This window comes from Cebus imitator, unplaced genomic scaffold (genome assembly GCF_001604975.1).
Source record: "Cebus imitator isolate Cc_AM_T3 unplaced genomic scaffold, Cebus_imitator-1.0 Scaffold447, whole genome shotgun sequence".
Classification (NCBI taxonomy): Eukaryota; Metazoa; Chordata; class Mammalia; order Primates; family Cebidae; genus Cebus; species Cebus imitator.
Genome location: NW_016107762.1, coordinates 1683872 through 1708846, shown reverse-complemented (window position 1 = coordinate 1708846; position 24975 = coordinate 1683872). Strand labels below are relative to the sequence as shown.

Below are 24975 nucleotides of genomic sequence, written 5' to 3'. Positions count from 1 at the left end.
AATTTTCCATCCTAGTCTCTGACACAACAGACTTTAAACCAACAAAGATCAAAAAAGACAAAGAAGAGCATTACATAATGCTTAATGGATCAATGCAACAAGAAGAGTTAATTATCCTAAATATATATTCATGCAATACAGGAGCACCCAGATTTATAAAGAAAGTTCTTAGAGACCTACAAAGAGACTTAGACTCCCACACGATAATAGTGGGAGAGTTTATCACCCCACTGTCAATATTAGACAGGTCAACAAGACAGAAAATTAACAAGGATATTCAGAACTTGAATTCAGCTCTGGATCAAGCAGACCTAATAGACATCTACAGAACCCTCCACTCCAAATCAACAGAATATACATTTTTCTCAGCACCACCTCGCAATTATTCTAAAATTGACCACAGAATTGGATGTAAATACTCCCCAGCATATGCAAAAAATGGAAATCATAACAGTCTCTCAGAACTCAGGATTAAGAAACTCACTTAAAAATACGCAACTACATGAAAACTGAGCAACCTACTCCTGAATGACTACTGGGTAAATAACAAAATTAAGGCAGAAAAAAATAGGTTCTTTGAAACCAATGAAAACAAAGACACAATATATCAGCATCTCTGGGACACAGCTCAAGCAGTGTGTAGAGGGAAATTTATAGCATTAAATACCCACAAGAGAAAGCAGGAAAGATCTAGAATTGGTACCCCAAGAGACACAAAAAACCCTTCAAACATTAATGAATGTAGGAGCTGGTTTTTTGAAAAGATTTACAAAATAGACCACTAGCTAGACTAAAAAAGAAGAAAAGAGAGAAGAATCAAACAGATGCAATAAAAAATGTTAAATGGGAGACCACCACTGATCCCACAGAAATACAAACTACCATGAGAGAATACTATAAACACCTCTACACAAATAAACTAGAAAATCTAGAAGAAATGGTAAATTCCTGGACACATAAACCTGCCCAAGACTAAACCAAGAAGTCAAATCCCTCAATACTCAATAACAAGTTCTGAAATTAAGGCAGTAATTAATAGCTTATCAACCAAAAAAAGCCCAGGACCAGATGGATTCACAGCCAAATTCTACCAGAGGTACAAAGAGGAGATGATACTATTCCTTCTGAAACTATTCCAAACAATAGAAAAAGAGGGACACCTCCCTTAATTATTTTAGGATGCCAGCATCATCCTGATACCAAAGCCTGGCAGAGATACAACAAAAAAAGAAATTTTCAGGCCCAAATCTCTGATGAACATTGATGTAAAAATCCTCAATAAAATGCAGGCAAATCAAATCCAGCAGCACACCGAAAAGCTTAACCACCATGATAAAGTTGGTTTTATTTCTGGGATGCAAGTCTGGTTCAACATAATGCAAATCAATAAACATAATCCATCACATAAATAGAACCAATAACAAAAACCACATAATTATCTCAATAGATGCAGAAAAGGCCTTCAACAAAATTCAACAGCCCTTCATGCTAAAAACTCTTAATAAACTAGGTGTTGATGGAACGTATCTCAAAATAATAAGAGCTATTTATGACAAACCCACAATCAACATCATACTGAGTGGACAAAAACTGGCACAAGACAAGGATACCCTTTCTCACCACTCCTATTCAACATAGTATTGGAGGTTCTGGCCGGGGCAATCAGGCAAGAGAAATAAATTAAAGGCATTCAAATAGGAAAAGAGGAAGTCAAATTGTCTCTGTTTGCAGATGACATGACTGTATATTTAGAGAGCCCCATCATCTCAGCCCAAAATATTCTTAAGCAGATAAACAACTTCGGCAAAGTCTCAGGATACAAAATCAATGTGCAAAAATTACAAACATTCCTATACACCAGTAATAGACAGAGAGCCAAATTTTGAGTGAACTCCCATTCACAATTGCTACAAAGAGAATAAAATACCTAGTATACAACTTACAAGGGATGTGAAGGACCTCTTCAAGGAGAACTACAAACCACTGCTCAAGGAGATACGAGAGGACACAAACAAATGGAAAAACATTCCATGCTCATGGATAGGAAGAATCAATATTGTGAAAATGGCCATAAAGCCCAAAGTAATTTATAGTTTCAATGCGATCCTCATCAAGCTACCACTGACTTTCTTCATAGAATTGGAAAAAAAACCACTTTAAATTTCATATGGAACCAAAAGAGAGCCCATATATTCAAGACAATCCTAAGCAAAAAGAACAAAGTTGGAGGCATCATGCTACCTGACTTCAAACTATACTGCAAAGCTACCGTAACCAAACAACATGGTACTGGTACCAAAACAGAGATATAGAACAATGGAACAGAACAGAGGCCTCAGAAATAACACCACACTTCTACAACCATATGATTCTTGACAAACCTGACAAAAACATGCAATGGGGAGAGGATTCGCTAGTTAATAGTGTTGGGAAAACATGCTAGCTATATGCAGAAAGCTGAAACTGGACCTCTTCCTTACACCGTATACAAAAATTAACTCAAGATGGATTAAAGACTTAAATGTAAGACCTAAAACTGTAAAAACCCTAGAAGAAAACCTAGGTAATACAATTCAGAGCATAGGCATAGGCAAAGACTTCATGACTAAAACACTACATAAGTAAAGAAATGGCAACAAAAGCCAAAATTGACAAATGGTATCTAATTAAACTAAAGATCTCTGGAGAGCAGAGAAAGCATCATCAGAGTGAACAGGCAACCCACAGAATGGGAGAAAATTTTTGCAATCTATCCATCTGACAAAGATCTAATATCCAGAATCTACAAGGAACTTAAACAAATTTACAAGAAAAAACCAACAGCCCCATCAAAAATTGAGCAAAGGATATGAACAGACACTTCTCAAAAGAAGATATTTACATGGCCAACAAATATATTTAAAAAAGCTCATCACCACTGGTCATTAGAGAAATGCAAATCAAAACCACAATGAAAAACCATCTCACACCAGTTAGAATGGCAATCATTAAAAAGTCAGGAAACAACAGATGCTGGCAAGGATGTGGCGAAATAGAAATGCTTTTACACTGTTGGTGGGAGGGTAAATTAGTTCAATAATTGTGGAAGACAATGTGTGGCGATTCCTCAAGGATCTAAAACTAGAATTACCATTCGACCCAGCAGTCCCATTACTGGGTATATACTCAAAGGATTATAAATCACTCTAAAGTCACATGCACATGTGTGTTTATTGTGGCACTGTTCACAATTGCAAATACTTGGAACCAATCCAAATGCCCACCAATGATAGACTGGACAAAGAAAATGTGGCACAAACACACCATGAAATATGGTGCAGCCATAAAAAAGGATGAGTTTATGCCCTTTGTAGGGACATGGATGAAGCTGGAAACCATCATTCTCAGCAAACTAACATATGATCAGAAAACCAAACACCATATGTTCTCACTCATAGGTGGGAGTTGAACAATGAGAAACATGGACACAGGGAAGAGAACATCACACGCCTGTTGGTGGGGGGTGGGGAGGAATAGCATTAGGAGAAATACCTAATGTAGATGACAGGTTGATGGGTGCAGCAAACCACCATGGCACATGTATACCTGTGTAACAAACCTGCAGATTCTGCCCATGTATCCCAGAACTTAAAGTATAATAATAATTAAAAAATAGCTTCAGTTTGAAGACGGCACCCTCTTTGTCTTAGAGGAGAAAATTACATGGTGTTTTCTTTCCTACATTCAAAATATATGGCCTGAGAATTGAGGAGTGAAAGTAGAGCGAACCTTCTCACTAATATGCCACAGAACATCAGCACTGCAGGTTTTGGGGAAATGGTTCCACTGGAAAACATAAAAATGAATCCACTGATGTTGAAGCTGAGACTTTCACCTGGCCATTTTGCATGTCTTATGCCACTGAAGGAATAAATGAAAAGGGGAATTACCCTAATGGCTGAAGTGATTGATTTGAACTACCAGAGAGAAATTGAGTTTCTCTTGGACTTAACCTTATCTACTTTTTCCCCTTTGCTAATTTTAACCTGTATCCTTTGTCTGTAGTACAATATAACCATAAAAGCCAAAAAAATTAGCCAAAAATTAAATAGCAACAATAATAGTGGCTAATAGTTATTGACTTATTTCTATGCACCAAATACAATTCTAAGTGCTTTACAGTATTAATTCATTGAATTCTCCAAACTATGTTATGAAATAGATGTTAATATTGTCACCATTTAGCATTTGAGGAAAATAAAATGCAGGATAGGTAAACACAAATGAAATGCTGTCAAAAAGCTGTTATTGATGTTGTGCCCAAGAGGGTCTATTTCATCAGTTATTATTTTCATTAATATAATTGGTTTATACTTTTGCTTTATGAACTCATTATTTATTTTGAGTTTGGAGAATTTGAATTTTCTTTTTCTTAATCATTTTTTTATTAGGAATGTAAATATTAATTAGTAATAAAGTAAATGAGGTGGAATAAGAACAGTAACAATGGGCTACTGGTGATTTCCGGCTAGTCTTACCGTTATGAGCCTGTTTGTTACACAGTGTAGAAAGAAGCCTCAGAACATTTAATGAGTTATAATAATGAGATATTTTACTGTGTGGTACATTCCTAACACAAACACTGACTGACAATAGTTGCACAGGTTTATGTAATTAAGCAATTAAAAAATATCAATGGATTATATTTGATGACCACGTGCACCTGTAAACACATTGAACAAATAAGTATAAATGTATGGAGACCAAACCAAACATCTGTATTCCTAGTGCTAAGTGATTCAAATTGTATTATTAATTTTCTGTAAAACCATATTACTTTTACACAGGGAAGATACTGTCCCATAGGATTTCTGTGGAAATTGCCTGAATTGTATCATAGTGGAACCCTTTTAATTGGAATTTGCATGTTGATGTCTTGCTTAACCTTGATGATTCTAATGCTGTGAGATTCACGAGCATTAGTAAGATATTTTATAGTAAGGGTAAATGGTATTTTGAAGTCTTCTGAATTCAATTCCTCTCACAAAACTTTTGTCAGACAAATTTAATGTGTTCATAAAAATATATTCAAATAATAACATGTTTGAATTATCATTTTTTAATGTAAACATAACTTCTGATTAAAGACTTTTCTAACTCTAGATTTACTAAATCAGTCATAATTAGCTTGGATAAACTACCATTTTACTGAAAATTTATTTAACGTAGGAAACAAAGACAATAAATATAGGTTCTATATATTCTTGTTAAAGTTATTTAGGAATAACTTATTTCCACAGTAGTTCAGTATATATTACATATTGAGGCATATATTGCATATCATTTTAGTGTAGCATTTCTAATTCAGCTATGGTTTTTAAATTATTCATCAAATCCTGTCTTTCTTTCTTTGTTATATTGATGAGAATATATTTCCAACAGTAATATATTTTTGCTTACTTTCCCTGCTGTGCTCATGTTGTTTCTTTCTTCTCTGCTGACCGGGAGACTGATGAGTCCTTGTGGATTTCTTCTCTGCTTGAATGCATAAGCAGATATTTATTGCACAGATATTTATTCTGTTTGCTTGTGTAACACTCATTTCCAATTCCACATGTGATCTATATCTTTAAGCCACATCCATTGGATTACTCTCAGATTATCAAAACGTAATGAGAAGAATATTGAACCAGCACTCAAAATATTGACTTTTCAAATTCCAGATAAGATTTTGTTTTCATTAGGTTAAATATTAAGTTTAAATGATACATTTTAATAACTGCCTCTTTTCCTCATTCTCCCTCACCTCTTGAATTCCTTGTTTCTCTTCTCTCAATCATACATAGGTTGTTCTGCGTCCTGTGTTCCCTTTGTCTGCACTAAGCTGTAAGTTTGAATCCACATGGGGCAGTTAGGAAGAAGGAGGAGTAAGAAAACTCGTTAAACAAAATAGGACAAAGAGAGCACCCTCGCTGTCCTTACAGCAGAGAATCAGACACCCAGTCAGTCACAGCAAAGGGGATCACTGTGCCTGGCAATTCTGCTCCACTCAAAACTACTAAGTATGGACTGTGAACCTCCCTGTGTCAGGCACTAAGCTGGGTCTGGTGGAGAAGCAGTGATGGATAAGACACGACCTCTGCTTGTGCCAAGAGGCAGTATGGGGCAGAGGTGATGGCATGGCTTTTAGGACCAGGCAGACCCTATTCCTTACCAGTTCTGTGTACTTGGACTTACTATTTCACTGATTTTTTTTTTTTGCCTTAGTTTCCTTATCTGTAAGATGAAGATGAATAATGGCATCATTTTAAAGGACCGTTTAGCGAATAAATAAAATAATCCATGTAAAGCACTCATAATGGAATTTGGCAGATAAGAGCACCCTCCTAAATGTTAGCCAGGATCATTATCCATAAAATGAATCTCACAGTTTATGGGGAAAAGACACATAGCCTCAAAATCTACGTATCAGCCTGTCTGGGAAGTGCCCCATCACAGGGGTCAGTTCGTGCTTTGGGAGCAGAGAAGAAGGTGCAATTCAGAATTAAGGACTCCGAGGAGGCATTGTAGAGGAACAGGCATTTAAGGTAGATTTTAAGTAATTGTGAGAAATCAAGCAAAATCCTCACTGGATCATTTCCATTGCCCTTTGATCAATGTAACTAGTATCCTCATGGCTTTCCAAGAATAGGAGTTTGATTTTTCTTTTATCCACACTTGGAAGCATCATAAAATTATACAAGCAACTATTTAATTAGATATAGTCTGTCAATATGAACAAGTTAGCATAAAGGACATATTTCTCTAAAATTGCCACAGAGACATTTCAGCAAGCTTTAATTATGTAGACACAGAGACCCACACCAAAACCGAGAAACAGTCACCCAATAGAGAAGCAAAGGAGGTCCTATGATTTCAGTTGCTTCTAGGTTGGAAATGTACGAGGGATAGAAGACAGCCCCAGATAACCTGGCTTTAACCTTCTCATCCAACTATTCCTCCCCATTCTCCAGTACAGGGCCTATGTTCTTTAGAAGCTTATATCTCTGTGGTCCTCCAAAGAGGAATCCATTCCTCACTCAAGCTCTTGCTCATCATGCTCTCTCTCTTCTTTTCTCTCCTTCTTGCCCATTCAAATCCTATCCAAACTTTGAGACCAGGACAAGGTTGCCCTTGTGGTGGTACAATAACTCCATCTCACAGTTGTGCTTCACTTCTCTGCATCCCTGTCATACTAGCATCCCTGATATGGTTTTAAGGTCTATTCCTTTTTGTTGCCCTTTATATTTAGTGTAGAGATCAGTCTCATAAATTCTATTAGAAATTTCTAGTCAGGAATGTTCTTAAATTTCATGTAAATCTTCAACTGTACCTAGTTCCATGTATACAGTAGATGTTTAATGAATGATTGTTGAATTCTTGTGCTCCTTTATGTTAGGACAGACACTGTTCTATGAGCAGTCCCATAATCCAGAAGATCCGGTGCCTCCTCTTTAGGAGATTGTAGATTAACACACTACCTGTGGTCTGGTAGACAAGACAGAGAACACTCCTGTGAAGCAGGAAGTGGTCAGTGCCAGGAGAATTTATTGTGGAATTAAAGGAGGAAGACACTACTCTATCTTTTCATTGTGCATTCTCAGCTCTTAATGCCTGGCTCGGGGTAAGTGCTCAGATATTTGTTGACTAAATTAAGTGAATGAATTCTACTATGAGAGTGAGAAAGCCTTGAAAGAAAGATATTTTATTAAGATTTATTAAGAAATATCAGTGCAATTGAGAGGTATAGATACAATCAACATAAGGACAAAGAATAGCAAAAACTTTTTTTTCTCATAGTACCCCCTTTTATACATTTTTCTGTTTAATCCTGTCTCACACCTGTAGACATAGCATTTAAGGGAATTATAGCCACTACCACCTTGTTTTCAAGTCCCAAATGAATTTAGAAATGTGGTATCCACTTAAGAGCTTCCATCACTTCGTGAACACATGGCTCCATGAACTGCCAAAAGAACTTTGGTACAAACTCCATAAAATGAAGAGATCTTTCTTAATACCATCTGGCAACTACTCTGTGCTTACTCTCTGCCCTACATTCTAAAAGTTTAAATGGTCAGGGGGAAAGAGCAGTTGTCACATGATTGAGAGTCACTGTTCTAGTATCATAGGGCCATGGCAGGACTGGAGCAACATCTATAATGTCCAAAGGTAACCCTATCAATCTCTAAGGGTCATTAGGTCAGCAATCCCCTGTGTGGTAGGCAGAATAATGGCCCTCAAAGATAGCAGTCTAGGAATATGTTGCTTTACATGGCAAAAAATGGATTTTGTATATGTGATTCAGTTAAAGGTCTTGAGACAGGAAGATTAGCTTGGATTATCCAGGTGGACCTAATCTAATCTTATGGCTTCTTAAAATTCAAGAGCTTTTCCAGGTTGTGGTCAAAGAGGGAGATGTGTCTACTCACAGACCATAGGTGGCCATGTTTGCAACAGGGGCATGTTAATTTTCTATTGCTGACGTAGCAAACACCACAAGTGCTCTTGGAAGGTTAGCAGAAGGCAAGGACTGGCATCTCTAATATAATTATACAGGTAATGATAAGCAGTGTGGAGATGTGACTCCAAAGCCTCAAGAAGGACAGACCAGCACCTCTGTAAAAGATCTGTCTCCTTTTTCCCATGGGGCCATAATTTACCTGCATCTAAGGAATAATATTGTAACTGGAAGAAAGTATCTTCAGTACAAATTCTTCATTTTTGAGGTTAAGTGATTAGACAAAATGGTGAGATTAATATTAAAGATTGATAGAAAAAATTGTAACATTTCATGTATGTGTGTAAATAAACTTTAACGCATGTTTGGGATGAGGTGCAAAATGAAAAGCGAGAGAGGGACTTTAGCAGCAATAAATAGAACTTGAGAATGAAATAAATACTCTATAGAAATATTACAATAAATAGAATAAATTTTAAGTTCCTAGAGAAATTTTTGAAAATACCCACATTCAAAGTCATGAATTCTTACTCAATTAGTATTTAATTTTGATTTTGGCACTGAAGCCAAAGATGTCGAAGGAGCTGAACTGCTTGCTGGATTGCTTGTGGCTGTGGAGCCTGCAATTCTGCCATGAAGAACATGTGTGAGAGAGCAAAATGTCTGTTTACATTCCTCCTGTGAAGGGAGTTGGGAAATAATCTAGGAAGCCCAATCCAAAAGCAAAGATGTTCAATCCAGTCTTCTCTGTGAGAGCCAAATTATAAATCATCTAAATGTTCCACAAATGATTTACTGATGTATTTTAAATGAGTTAGTGATGTATTTTAATTGAGTTAGTGATGTATTTTAAATGAGTTATTGATGTTTCCTTTTTCCTATGGGGCCATAATTTACATGGATCTAAGAAATAATACTGTAACTGGAAGAAAGTATCTTCAGTACAAATTCTTCATTTTGGGAGTTAATCTGATGATGTGCTTGGCAGGTGCTGTAAAGTATAATTACTGAGATGATGTAGAAATACCAAGTGTTTATTAAAACAATGCAAAGTAATACAAATGGTATGATTGTCACAATATAAAAATATCTAAAAGCCAAAGAGTTCTTTAATAGTGGAGATTTTTTTCCTTTTTGAAATTAAAAATATAATGTTTTATAAAAAATACAAATGATTACTATTAATATCTAACATTCATGGAGTGCTGAATTTGCTCATTTCTGTGCATACATTGCCTCATTTTGTGCAATGTTTAGCATTACCTTATCAGGTAGGTACCATTGCCATGCACATTTTACAGATGAAGACATTGAGATTTAGAGGGATTACATAAATTTCCCAATGGAACACAGCTAGCGGTGGAGCCAAGATCCCAGGAAGCCTAACTCCAGAGTTTAATAACCTAAATAGCAATAAAATAGCTAATATCCTTGTCACTCTCAGCATGTGCCATTTGCTTTGCAATGAACAGATCATGTAAACCTCACAGTAACTCTATGAGGTAGATTCTACTATTATTACCTTTTTATAGACACATATTTTGTATGTCTTTGTCAGGCTTAAAGCCACTTTTGAGTTTTCTAGCATATTTTCCCAGAACATGTCAACTTTATTTTCATTTAAATTGCTTGAGACACAGCATAATTGTTGACATAGTCACTGGCAATGTTGTTCACAGCTGTGTATCTCCCTGGAGTCTTTGACTTACTCCCAAGTGTGGAGGAGGTGCTTTGCATCTGGCCACACCTGCCATCCTGGAGCCTCCCCATCCTTGTCCTAGGGAATTCCTTCCCTCTCCCCAGGGTGAGCGCATCAGCTTCTCAGATACCACATCTTTCTTTGAATTAATTTATCAGTTTGGGGCACTTCATTAGTTATTTCCTGGAGGAAAGGCACACCCAGGGGTGAATTTATGAGATCCTTATGCTTCTATTGGCATTCTACTCTGTTGTGATGAGTTTTAATTCTCAATAGTTTTTTTACGGCATCATATTCTTTTTTATGTATATAATATCTTTTTTTTCCCATTTATTTTATTGCGTTTTAGGTTTGGGGGTACATGTGAAGAACATGCAAAATTGTTGCATAGGAACACACGTGGCAGTGTGATTTGCTGCCTTCCTCCCCATCACCTACATCTGGCATTTCTCCCCTTGCTATCTCTCCCCAGCTTCCCACACCCCACCGTCCCTCCCCTATTTCCCCCCAACTGACCCCAGTGTGTAGTGCTCCCCTCCCTGTGTCCATGTGTTCTCATTGTTCAACACCCGCCTATGAGTGAGAACATGCGGTGTTTGATCTTCTGCTCTTCTGTCAGTTTGCTGAGAATGATGGTTTCCAGGTTCATCCATGTCCCTACAAAGGACCCAAATTCATCGTTTTTGATGGCTGCATAATATTCCATGGTGTATATGTGCCACATTTTCCCTATCCAGTCTATCGTCGATGGGCATTTGGGTTGGTTCCAGGTGTATATAATATCTTTTTACAAATATTAACAGCTTTTAAAAAGATTTTGCGTTTTTTCATTTTATGGATTATTTCTTCCAACTTCTTTTTTCCTTGCTTTGTTTTTATCTTTCCTATTACAAAGCTGGAATCACCCCACACATCTGATGACCTTGGTTGTCTTCTGTTGTAGGATGGGGACTAACAAGCTACTGGGAAGCTCTGAATACATGGGTGATTTTGGAGCTCTCTGGTGGACTTAATTGCTGGGAATATAATGTCAGTCAGGGTGGGTATTTTCTCTTGGGCTGGTCAGATACTGTCTTTAGATCCTAAGTTGGTAAAGGGACCAACCATCCACACCCAGTTGTTAGGCTGACACTTTGGAATTAGCCTTCTCCCTCTTCCTTGTGTCCCACACTTTCTTGATATTGATGCCATGTCACTGATACGTTTTATGAGTTTATCTGGTGTCCTGCTTTTCCTTTGTCACTGCTTGAAACAGAAGACATCTGTCTTGTTATTAATAGCTGAAACCTTCTCATTCTCTCTGTTCTTCTCCTCACCTCTAGTGTACTCTCCTCAAGACCAAATGATGAGTTTAATATGCCAATCTGATCATATCATCAATCTTCTCCAAAAAGTTTTAATAGAGTTCTTGTTCTTAGAGGGTAAAATCTAAATTTCCTGTAAGGAATCCAGGAATCACTTTTACTTGACCACAGACCTTTTCCATTGTGAAGTTTACAGGCCTTTAATACTAAGGGCTTGTAATCCCCTAACATGCTCTGCTGTTTCCTGCTGAACCCTTGGTCTTGGATGCCTTCTTCTAGTTTTGCTTCTGTCAAACTCCTCTTCATTCTTTAAATTTAAGCATAAATATTTGTATTAGGCAACAATCAAAAGAATGTAACTTTCAGGTTAAACATTGCCATTTTCACCTTGAGATATTCATTTTGGATGTAATGGTTATCTCTGCTCCCCTACACTCTTCTTTTTGCCCAGAACTATTGGTGAGATGGAGAGCAGAAAGCTCAGAGAGCCTCAAACCTCTTTCAATCTCAGAAGTCAACCAGCACATTCTTGAATGTCCTCTGCCTTTAAATGTCCCTGAAGGATGAGAAGATATCAAATGTAAAACAAATGGTATTTAACTGCTCCATATTCTTTCTGCTATTCATTACAGTTTGAAGATTTTGGAAAGATTAAATCAAAAGCCTTAGAATTTCCTTTCATTAATGAAATAATCTATTTCAGCTTTTGTTTTACTTCCAATTTCCTGAGGCTTTCACTAAGGTTTAAAATAAATATTTAGTCTTGAAGTTATTTCTTAACTTTTTTCTCCCATCTACCTGCAACATGGTATCATCTAAGTGATGTTTATTATTTAGGTTTACAATAATCTAAAAATGTTTCAACTTTATAGCTATAATTTAGCTTCCATTTACAAATAAATACATGTGGTATTTGATTTTCTGTTCTTGTTAGTTTGCTAAGCATAATGGCCTTCAACTCCATCCGTGTTCTTGCAAAGAACACGATCTCTTTCTTTTTTATGGCTGCATAGTATTCCATGGGGTATGTGTACCACATTTTATTTATCCAATTGGCCATTGATGGGCATTTAGGTTGATTTCATGTCTTTGCTATTGTGAATCATGCTGAAATAAACATAAGCATGCATGTGTCTTTATGGTAGAACAATTTTTATTTATCTGGGTATATACCCAGTAATGAACTTGCTGAGTCAAATGGTAGTTCTGTTTTTAGCTCTTTGAGAAATTGCCATATTGCTTTCCACAATGGTTGAACTAATTTAAACTCCCACCAACAGTGTGTAAGTGTATCCTTTTCTCTGCAACCTTGTCAGCATTTGCTATTTTTTGCCTTTTTAATAAATGATAGCCATTCTGACTGGTATAAGATGGGAGTTAAATGATGAGAACATATAGACACAAAGAGGGGAACAAGAGACACTGGGGCTTACGTGAGGGTAAAGCATGGGAGGGAGAGGAGCAGAGAAAAGAACATGGGATACTAGACCTAGTACCTGGGTGATAAAATAATCTGTACAACCGCCCATGACACGAGTTTACCTATGTCACTAACCTGCACATGTACCCCTGGATCTGTAATAAAAGTTTAAAAAATAAAAATAGAAAAAGCAAATAAACAAACAAGAAACTCAAAAACTGTAGTTATATCTACTTAAGGCGATTAGATATAGATATCTTCCAAAACACAGTACATGATTGGTTTCCGAGTGTGTAGTAGTCTTTAAATATATTTCCATAAGAATTATCTGTTGATCTCTCTAACCTGCTTTCACTGATAACTACTGATTATTTGCTGAAGTGTCAAATACCTCAAAGAGCAAGACTGGGAAACAATGGAAACCAGCTATTTTTATCTCCGGTTATTTTTGTTCATTTGTTTTATTGGTGAGGTGTTAAGCAACCTGTGGGTTCCGCGGTGACTGTGACAGTGTTGTGCAGATGATCTGGACCCTGCGATGTAAGTAAAAGAAATGAGCAAATCAAGTTCACATATGTAACCATCCATCTCATCACAACAGTGTTTGATACCAGCTCCACTTTTACGCCCCACCAATTTTTCTTTCTCTTTTCATGCGATAGACGACTTCCTGAATATTGCTAGATATTTGACAGGAAAATAGAATTTAATGTACTTTAATAAAATTGTTACTTTAACATTTTCAGCGAATGCCTAACTAGAGGTTATTTGTGACAGAAAAGAATAGTCGGATGTCTAAGCACGTATTTATCAGCTACAGAATTGCTCTCACTGTACCTCAACATCTGAGCAATTTTCTAGTAATTCTGTCAAGATGATTTTCTTTCTAATGCCAGAGCAGCATGTGTGATTTATAAAGTAGCAAAAGGTTAATTCAGAGTTTTGTTTGAGTGCTCTTTCTGGAGGTGCTAAGTCAGTGCACCTGACAGAGTTATTAATTACACTATCAACATAAACTTTTCACTTTTTAAAGTTTGAAAAGTTTCTTTGTATTGACAAAGCCTTTCCCTGCTGGCTAAAATGAGTGCAGACTATGTACTTACCCAGAGTTACATTATGGAGGGGATGATCAGTAAATCTAGAAGTTCTTGATTCCAGAGTCAAAATTTGTTGGAAGTCACCCTAATCACGTGCAGCACTTTAGGCCCACCAGGACACAAGCCACTCTGGGGTTCCACTTTTATATTTTGATTTTGACTTGCCTCCTTCCCACTAATGTCAATGTAACTAGGAGCCAGTGCATGGTGCAGAAGTCTCCCACGTGCCACTCTCACCCTGTGGAGGAGTGTGCCGCTCTACGAGAACACCGGCAGTGCCCACCTAATGCCACCACTCTACCTGCTACTCTAGCCTGGGAGGAAGGAGACTGGTAGCTGGATGTCAGCCTCTCTGTCACTGCAGGATTTGATGACCCTGTTGTGGGGTGTGCACATAGAACTACTTCTTCTTTTTCTGGATCTAACACCATCAGCATCAATGTAAAACCACAGAACACCCAGCAACAGGTAGTGTCCCATGATGTTATCTTAGGGAGGTTCTCAAAACTGTCTTAAACCTGAGTGCCTCCTTCAGCATTTTTGAAAAAAAAATCACATGTTCTCTACATTTAGAAGGCCTCTTCCATTTGGCACAGTGCTTTATTTGATATCATCGCATTTAGCCTCAGTAAAGCAATAATGGGTTGGTTATTTTTTTCAAAACGAAGGATGAATAAGCTCAGAGAGATTCAGGGACTTACTGAAGGTTACACAGTAAATAATAGACTATTTTACTTTATGTCTAGAGTCTTCCACAGTATGAAATAGATTGTGGTTACTGCAACAAGTAACATTTTTGGAGACAGCTGTAACTTCTTTACCAGGAATAACCTTTGCATGTCACATTTAGAGACAAAATTCAAAATGCAAATTTTCTCCTGACAGTGGGAAAGCATTAACAAGTGGGCACCACAGGGCTTTACATATTCAAAATATTAAGCTAATTCTAGGATCATAGACTTGATGTAAGGCATGGTAGTTAATAGGAAAGTTCTAGATTGAAAACAATTTTGCACAAATGTACGTGTGTGTGTGTGTGTGTGTGTTTATTTGGAAAACATATTGCTTTAGGTGTTTTTGCCATTTCTTAGATACCAATTTTATATTCTGTGCTCACAGCATTTGGCATCCAATCTCTATGCATAAAGCCACCATAATGCTTTAAATTACTTTACATTTCATTTTTAGTCAATTGAAATAATAAACTAAGACTGTTTTGCTAATGAAGTACTTTCATGAGCAAAAATTAGAGATTTTTTGAACATGAGTCTAGAAATAGTTCAGTTTTCATATTTAGTGTCTGAATCTAAGTTTGTCACATGAAGCACAAAATCTGCTTTTTAAAAAATCAATTATATGTATGTATATATATATATATATATATATATATATAAATACTTTAAACTTTAAGTTCTGGGATACATGTGCAGAACGTGCAGGTTTGTTACATAGGTATACACATGCCATGTGGTTTGCTGCACCCATCAATCCATCATCTACATTAGGTATTTCTCCTAATGGTATCCCTCCCTTAGCCCCTTACCTCATGACAGGCCCTGGTGTGTGATGTTTCTCTCCCTGTGTCTATGTGTTCAACTCTCACTTATGAGCAAAAACATGTAGTGTTTGGTTTTCTGTTTCTGTGTCATTTATTGAGAATAATGATTTCCAGCTTCATCCATGTCCCTGCAAAGGACATGAATTCATCCATTTGATGGCTGCATAGTATTCCATGGTGTATATATGCCACATTCACTTTATCCAGTCTATCACTGATGGGCATTTGGGTTGGTTCCAAGTCTTTGCTATTGTGAACAGTGCCACAATAAACATACATATGCATGTGTCTTTTTAGTAGAATGATTTATAATCCTTTGGTTATATACCCAGTAATGGGATTGCTGGGTCAAATGGTATTTCTCGTTCTAGATCCTCGAGGAATCACCACACTATCTTCCACAATGGTTGAACTAATTTACATTCCCACCACCAGTGTAAAAGTGTTCCTATTTCTCCACAGCCTCACCAGCAACTGTTGTTTCCTGACTTTTCACTGTAAACAAATAGCATAAAAGCAATAAAAACATTTCCCTTCACTGTATTAAAATGTGTGACATTTTATTTGAGTTACTAAGAAATATCCTGGATTTAGAACTTCTGGATCTTCTTCACTTATAAAGCTGAGTCTATTCTTTACTATATTGCAGTTTTTACTTTAGGGCTTTGGTACATTTTATTTAATAAAAAGGGAAAATGCCAACAGTGAAAATAGAATAGAAGATTTCAAGCACAAGAGCATAGCATGGTTATGTTCAGGGCAAGTGAAGGGTCCCCTTCACTGGGATTCAATGACTGAAAATTATGAAGATATCAAAAGTGCAAGAAGTCATAGGAAATATTTTTCCTCAATGGCAAAGATGACACAAGTAGAATGGTTAAGAAGGAAGGTTTATGGGCTTTAATTCCCCAGCTGATGTTCAACACTTTATTTAGTTCTCATCTGGATTTTAAACTTTTGCTTGAAAAACAATTTCATATCAATTTCCATTTCTTTGGAAAGCTCCCATATGTAATTTGTTGATAACATCTCTGAAGAGCAGATTTAATGATATTGCCCAGCTGCTGCTCCAGATCCTGTAGGGTAGAGGAGGCCACAAGGGTCTAAGACATCTGTATTGTCTCAGAATGTCAGGACAGTACGGATGCTGCAATAGGAAAGAAGAGACATTGTGTTAACATTTAGACAACCCACATGCTTTCATGTGAGAGTCCAAGGAGCATTTGAGGTGACTCAGTGAAAATCCATCTGTGTTTCCAGCCGTGCTATTCCCATCCCTATGCATTTGGATCAAGTCAAGTAAAACACAAGTTCATGTTTTTTGGTTTTCTCTTGTGTTTTCTTTAACTTTAAGCTCACTCATAACATTCTGAGTATGCCTGTCATTTAGATTTTAATTCTACATTAGCATCTTCAAAAATCATTTTTGAGTGTCCATGTTCCTGGTATGATAAAGAATATAAAACAACAACAGATAATAACATGCAGTAAGTTCTTATTTGTCACATACTTCAAGCATTGTTTTTCACTTAAATCTCAACCTAAACAATGACACTAAAAGTGGGTTTTCACATTATTTCTCTTTTAGAGATTATAAAAACTGATACTTAGAAAGATTTGTAACTTGCTCTGGTCACACATCTGGTATAGAGTGTTGGGATTCAAACCCAAATATAAATATGCACAAACTATAAGATGATAGGTAACTTGCCTGAAAGGACTGATAACTTAAAAGTTAGGACCATGCTGGAAGTTTAATAGATCTTTGATACAGAGATGTTTAAGGATTCTTAGAAGTAGAGAATCAAGTTGATTTGTATTAATTCTAGAGTACTTCATTCTTGTGAAGATTAGAAATATAACATTTACACTAGAACTAGTGCCCTTTCTATAAACCAACTTTTGATAAATACTTTAAAGAAAAGATGGTCTTTGCGAATCTGAGAATTTTATATGTGTGCGTGTGTGTGTGTGTGTGTGTATACAAATATAAGAAAAATATATGTACATAATTTAGAGAATACAGCACAGAAGAAGCAGGTAAAAATATCTGTGATCTTACAACTTCAGAGTAATCATGGTCAATGATTTCTTGAATTCTATCAACTTTTTTCTAGACACAGATACATTTTTTTACTATCCTTTTTGAAAATTTGGGATCATCTTGTAAATGCAATTTATATGTTTTATTTTGTGAGTCTAAAATTAAATTATGAGAATTTGCCAATAAATTCATTTTTTTCATTTCTAATGGTTGGAATTTATTCAATCATATTCTTAATGTTGGACTTTTCAAATGTTTCTAAATATTGCTATTACAGATAACAAGTAAACACGCTTAAACATATATGTATGTTTCAGATGATTATTTCTATAGATTTCTAGAAATGGTATTGATTGCTGGGACAAAGGATCTAGTTTTTTTTTTTTTTTTTTTTTTTTTGGAGGTTTCTGGCACAAATCACCAAATTGCTTCCCTAAAAGGATGTATCAATTACTATTGGTGCCCTAGTCACCTTATTCTTACCAATATTAATTATTACAATTTTTAATCTTTGCTTATTGATAGAATTTATTTTATTTAAACATGCATATTACTATATGACATTCTTATAAAGTGAATTAGGCATGCTTAATGACTTCTTTTGTTGCTCAACACTGTCCTCTGGTTTCGGTCATCTATATTTGCCATCACCTTATCAGTTCTATGATGATGATGAGTCAATGACAATAATGATGAAAATGATAACTAACCTTTGATGATGACTGTTTTCCATATATATGTGTATATATATGTACTCTTGAGGGGCAGTGTGGTTTAATAGAAACTGAATAGATTTGCTAGCAATGAGATCTGCCTTTGAATTTTGGCTCCCCTTCCTGTCACCTGATGATTTTGACCAAGTCATGTCTTCTTTGCTTTTAGGTTTTCTCCTCTCTAAGATAGTGAGATTGAGACTGACACTGAGCATTGTCTGGGAATCACATGAGTCAATGCATGTAAGACACTTAGCAGAACAGCTGGTGCTCTGTCAGTGCTAGTTTCTTTCCATCCTCAAGAATATATATTGGATAAAATATCTAGTATAATAGTTTTGTGAGTGCTAAAGAAACACTATTTAAAATTGAAAACGTCATGAAATTAAGTGTGGGATAGCAGAAACATCTCAGACTTTGGAGCTAGAACATCTCAGACTTTGGAGCTAGCAGAGGTTAGATATAACAGCCTGCTTCCAGTTATGGTTCATATAAATGCCAGTAACACAGTTCATTATGTTAGGTGATTGTTAAGAGCAAGTGTTAGAGGTAGTGAAGGAATGTGTTCTCTTTCCAGGTCCACAAGGGAATAGTTTTAGGGGCAAGAACTTCCCAGTGCCATGCACTCCTCCCATCTCTCTCCATCCGGGAGATATAATGGTCTCTTTTTTAATTTTCGCAGGCACGGGAAGAATCAAAAAGTCAATCACTCCAGCGGAAGTTCTTAGGAACTCCTTTCATTGGCCAGAGGTCTTAAAGAAGGTGGGGGTTCCTCCCAGGTTAAAAGTCCCCTTGTTCCACACCCCTTTGGATTCTATGTTTGAATCCCCTTCCACAAACTCTCTCGTGGAAGCTGTCTTTCTCTCTCCTGGATTTTCCCTTTGGAGTCTCCTTCCACACATTTTCTCTCTCTCTCATGTGGAAGTTTTCTCTTCTTTTTTTTTTCTTTCTCCACCTAAAATAAATTCACTTTCTGCAAAAACTCTCTTTGGGTCCGGTATTTACTTTGTGAGGGCACCTGGCCCCCTCTCTCATTCTTGAGCAAGCAGGAGACCAAGAACCTTGGAGAAACGTCCTCTCAGGGGAGCTGAGGGCACCCTTGAACCCCAATATTTTGGAGAGCCGGCCAGGAGGGGGGTACAGCCAGGAGAGGGGTACAGCCAGGAGGAGGTACAGCCAAGAAAGGGGTACAGCCAGAGAAGAAAACTTCTAACTGTAAGTAAAACCGCCCCATTCTGTCCTGTTTCTTTAAGAACACCTGAAGCGGCCTCAGCCAGGCAGGGCTGCGGGGAACTGGAGCAGCAGCGTCCAGCTTTGGGGGCACAGCCCAGCCTGCCTTAAGCAGTGTGGCCCAGCCAGAATTGAAAGCTCAGTTTTTTTCCTCTAACCTCTCTCTCTCTGCTTTCCCTCTCTTGGCTTTATTTCTCTGTCTCTCTTTCCCTCTCCCCCTTGGCTGTTTCTCTGGGCAAAAACCTGTGGGAGAAGGGACAGGCAAATGCTATGTGCAGTTACCCGGGGTAGACCCGGGCGCGTGCAGGTGCAGTGGGGCTTTGGGCTCCCGTGCAGGGAGGAGCAGGGGAGCACCTCCCCTAGGCCTTTCTCTCATTGTAGGCTGGGAACGGCTCAGCCCCAGGGGCAAGCCCGAGTGTGTGCAGCAAGCTGCAGCCACCAGCACTGCTGGCCAAGAGAAAAGCAACCGGGAAGGGACTCAGTGTGTCCTGGCCAGGCACAGAGGCTCTAAATGCTATAACTTCCCTGAACACTCCTGCCACCCGTGCTAAGCAGAGGGGCTGCACTTGAAAAAGCAAAGCTGGGAAGTGCTTTTGCTGGCTGCTCTTGGTCCTGAAGGCAGGGCCTGCATGAAACTGCGGAACCAAAACTGCAGTCAGGGACGGAACAAGGGAACTTCCCTGGGGCATTCGCCTGCCAGCCACGGGTCCCTGTGTGGGCCACGGTCCAGGGTGCGCACATGGTCCTGGCATCACGGAAGAACAAAACAAGGGGCAGGTCTTCCCCTCCAGCAAACAGCAGGGTGGTGCAGAGGCCGGGCTTTTAAACTGACAGAGGCAAGCTACTTTTTTTTTCTCTCCCTACTGAGGGAAGGGAAATGGCTGCTGGCTGTCAGCTTCACCTGGGACACCACCTCAGGGTGCAGCATTCTAATTCAAAATGCGGCTTAAGAAAGCTTTCTGCCTTCCCCTAATGCAAGTGGCCTGTTAGCACAGTTGGTCAAGGTGTAGGGCTGGCAAGTGCAAATTTGCTGGTTCAAATCCCTGGTGAAGACAGTCTTGAGTTAGGAAAACCTTGGGAAATTTAGAAACTAAAGGCTTTGGGACTTTGTGTTTTGTGTGTAATTTGTCCTGCTTAGGATTTGCTCTTTTTCTACAGCAGAACTTTTCCATCCAGAAGATCATAGTTAAGCCAGTTCCAGGGCCCAAATAATCAATGGCAAGTCTCACAACCTTAAGGGCATTTTCCTACAATGAAAGATGGGTTAGGGAAGAGGAGGCCCAGGTCCTGAGGGTATTGTTCCATCCTCAGCCACACCTGACCTGCCTTCTTTGAACTGTGTGCTCTAATGGCCTCTCCCAAGAAGTTCACCCTTCTAGGGCAGTTTTATAAGTTGACCTGTGTAAATTGGACTTTTGCTGGGGAATGTTGGTACCCATATCCTGAGCATCACTGGCCTCGTCAAGGGCTCATTGCTATGTGACTACCCACCTGAATAGCCCCTGTCATTCTATGCCTCTATGGTAGTCACTGGAGGTCCTGCAGACAGTGAGCATGAGTCCTATGATGCTGGTAGGTCATGATTTGAATCCACTACATAGGAGGCCCTCTGATAAGATGGATCACACATCTTGGGCACATGAAATTTCAGGGTACTGACTGAAAGATGTTTCATTTCAGTACCCATTTTACCTAAGGGATGCCTTAGGTCGAAGTGGCTGTAATTTCTTTAACCAGGGGTACGGTCATCCCTTGTGTTCGATTTCAGATGGATGCTTCTATTCCCAAGCTCAAGTCCCCATTACAGTGTATACTGGAAAATTGGGACCAATTTAGCACGCAATCTTTAAGGAAGAAGCAGCTCATTTTTCTCTGCCAAACAGCGTGGCCAAATTAACCTCTGCCAAGTGGAAAACCTAGCCCCCAAAGGGAAGGGAAGAAAACCCAACAGCTTTCCTTGAGCAACTGTGGGAGGCTTTAAGAAATTATACTCCTCTGTCACCAGACTCCATTGAAGGTCAGTTAATACTTTAAAGGACAAGTTTATTACTCAATCAGCAGCAGATATCAGGAGGAAGCTTCAAAAGCTGGCCTTGGGGCCAGAGCAGAGTCTAGAATCATTACTGAATCAGGCAACCTTGGTGTTTTATAATAGAGACCAGGAAGAACAGGCTGAAAGGAACAGGAGAAATCAGAGAAAGGTTGCTGCCTTAGTCATGGCTTTCAGGCAAGCAGAGCCCAGGGGATCAAATGAGGGAAGGGCTTGGGTTAGCCACCAATCTGGAAAAGCTTGTTACCTTTGCAGTATGAAGACATATTTTATCAGAAATTGTCCTCAGAGGAATGGACCACCATCCCATCCATACCCATTGTGCCAAGGGAATCACTGTCCCAGGGGACAAAGGTTCTCAGGGCCTGAGTGTCTGACCAGATGATCCAATGGCAGGACTGAGGATGCCTGGAGCAAGTGCCAGCATGAGCCATCACCCTCACAGAGCCCCAAGTAAAGCTGATCATAGAGGTCCAGGAAGTTCATCTTCTCCTGGACACTGGCATGGCCTTCTCAATATTTCTCTCCTGCCCTGGAGACTTGGTGCTTGTTAATTCTCTTCCCTCAGATTCTCCCTCTCCAGGCCCATCCTGGGAAGGACGATTTTTGGTCATTCTGTCTACCCCAATGGCAGTTAAGGTGGTGGGAATTGACTCATGGATTCATCACACTTGGCTGAAGCTTTGGACATCTCCTGAAAAGTCATAGACCCTCCACTCTGCAGCCTGAAGTTCCAGGAGACAACCCTTCATACACCAGTGAGCCATTAGAAGATCTACATCTGCTTTTCCAACAAGATACTCAGGAAAGTAACCATGCAGAAGTTTAATTTATATCCTGGCATTAACAGAACTATAACCCTCAACTTTACTATCTCTCAAACTCTGATTATCCTTTTCATAGTCTTTTTCTAGGAAAACGCTGCTATTTTGTAAACCAGTCAAGTATTGTTTTGAATGCAGAACTCAGGAATCAATCAAACACAGGGCTAAAAATTTTCAAGAAACAGTACTGTGAAGCTTGTTTAACAACTGACTGACCTGGCTCTATTCTCTCCTAGGCTTGTTTATAACCATTCTACATTTGTTGGCCTCTGGGCCTCTTGTCTTTAACCACCTTGTCACATTCATTTCTTATAGAACCGTAAGGTCACAAGTAATCCTGCCACTGGAACCCCAGATGTCCTTGGCTTGTGGGCTCTATCATGGACCTCAGGATCAATCTGCACCCCTAAAAGGATCCCCTCTGGGGGAAACCTCAGTTTCAGGGCCTCTTCTATGCCCCATTTCAGCAGGAAGTAGTTAAAGAGAGATTGACACCCCTGTTCCAATAGAAGTTAAACTTTCCTGTTCAGAGTGGGGAATGAGGGAATGTGTTGTCTTTCCGGGTCCACAAGGGGGCATAGTTTTAAGGGCAAGAACTTCCCAGCGCCATGCCCCCCTCTCATCTCTCTCCATCTGGGAGATTTAACGGTCTCTCTTTTAATTTTCGTGGGCACAGGAAGAATAAAAAAGTCAATCATTCCAGCGAAAGTTCTTAGGAACTCCTTTCGTTGGCCAGAGGTCTTGGAAAAGGTGGGGTTCCTCCCAGGTTAAAAGTCCCCTTGTTCCACACCCCTTTGCAGTCCATGTTTGAATCCTCTTCCACGAACTCTCTCGTGGAAGTTGTCTTTCTCTTTCCCGGATTTTCTTTCTGGAATCCCTTTCCACACATACTCTCTCTCTCTTGTGTGGAAGTTTTCTCTCTTCTTCTCCATGTTTCCCCTTTCTCTATCTAAAATAAATTTGCTTTCTGCAAAAACTCTGTTTGGGGTCTGGTATGTACTTCTTGAGTGCACCTGGTACCCTCTCTCATTCTTTAGCAAGCAGGAGACCAAGAACCTTGGAGAAACATCCTCTCAGGGGAGCTGAGGGCACCCCTGAACCCCTGAACCCCAACAGTAGGAAATAGAATCGGCTTATTTTTCTAAGGCTTAGAGGTAATGTAAGATAAACATTTATAATAGGGTTTAGTACCTGTCTTTTACCACAACTTTTCTTTGTAAATTTTTTATAAACTACAATAAAAAGAAAAAGGAAAATCTAGTAATACCTACTTAGAAAACAATCCAAATGTAGTCTCACCTACTCCCATAATGAAAATACTAAAGTAGTCCTGAAAATAATTAGATGTCACCCTTATCTGGATGACAGGCAGAGGTGTAAATGATTCCACGTTATAATTATGGTTCTTCAACTAAACTTTTTTTTAAGGGGGTAGGTGCCAAAGTGAGTGTTCTCTTTTAAATAAGGCTGAGTGACTCTAATCATTCGGATTTGCTGTAATCAACATAATTTGGCTTCAGCAGAATAGAAAATGCAAAACAACTGTATTTTAGCTTCTCACAGTATGATCTTACCTGTGCTCCATGCAAAGACTGAACTGGTAATGGAAAACCAAGTTACTCTAATTTTTCTCATCCTTCCACCCTTTCATCTCTGCTAGACAATCCCCTACTGTAGAATACAAAGCCAAACAAAAAAACAACTTAAAATCTACCTCTTTCCAGAGCGAAGCAGGTCAAATCCTTCATTTATTTTTTCAAAAGGTAAAACATTGGTTATTAATGCATCTAGGGAAAACTTCTTAGCCATAAAACCAGCCACAAGTTTGGGGACATCTTCTTTACTCTTAAAGCCTGAAAAGAAGACAATATCATTGTTAGAGTCAACCAAGGTAAGTAGGAGAATTGAAGAGAAGATTTTTCAAATAAATGAAAGTTTAGAAAAGGTGCTGCATTCCAGACTGCTGTAACTGAGGATAATAAGAGATAGAGTACTTCAGTATGCTTTTACCATGCTTTGACTTAAGAAAATCACAGATACACAAGGGTCCTTAGTTATTCTCTCTCACATAGAGAAATTATAGTACAGATGTTATGCCCAAAGTTAAGGAGCAAATTCATCAGTTTTCTAGATTTGCATGTAGATGATTTATTGTTATAGATTTCCATGGCCTACTAGAAATTTATTTGCCTTATGCAGTCACAAGTACAAAAAGAGGTGGATATGAAAGATTCTGGTTAATAGTGACATCAGAAAAGTCTATCTTGGGGTTGTGCATGGTGGCTCATGCCTGTAATCACAGCACATTGGGAGGCCGAGGCAGGCAGATTGTTTAAGGCCAAGAGTTCGAGATCAACTTGGCCAACATGGTGAAACCTCATCTCTACCAAAAAAAATTAGCTGGGCACTGTGGTGCACATCTGTAATCCCAGCTACTTGGGAGGCTGAAACAGAAGAATCACTTGAACCTGGAAGGTGGAGGTTGCAGTGAGCCAGGATTGTGCCACTGCACTCCAGCTTGGGCAACAGAGTGAGACTTAGTCTCCAAAAAAAAAAA

At 38.6% G+C, this 24975-nt stretch overlaps 1 protein-coding gene and 1 long non-coding RNA gene across 5 annotated transcripts in view; both read right to left on the bottom strand.

Annotated features, from left to right (window-relative positions):
• Positions 1 to 24975, bottom strand: part of LOC108291188 (alcohol dehydrogenase 1C) — a 53187-nt gene that overhangs the window by 11168 nt on the left and 17044 nt on the right. The window contains exon 1 of one of the 4 annotated variants that reach the window (XM_017511383.2): positions 5440 to 5565. The exons of 2 other annotated variants lie outside the window; for them this stretch is intronic. In XM_017511383.2, the coding sequence (XP_017366872.1) occupies positions 5440 to 5457 (18 nt within the window). In that variant the 5' untranslated portion in view covers positions 5458 to 5565. Of the gene's footprint in view, positions 1 to 5439; positions 5566 to 24975 lie in introns of those variants that run through there. One more of the 4 variants, XM_037732384.1, reaches the window with a different exon arrangement.
• On the bottom strand, positions 16097 to 24505 carry LOC119468547. Its single transcript, XR_005197241.1, has 2 exons — positions 24133 to 24505; positions 16097 to 16704 (listed from the first exon to the last, which is right to left on the bottom strand). It is a non-coding gene; the product is annotated as an uncharacterized LOC119468547 (long non-coding RNA).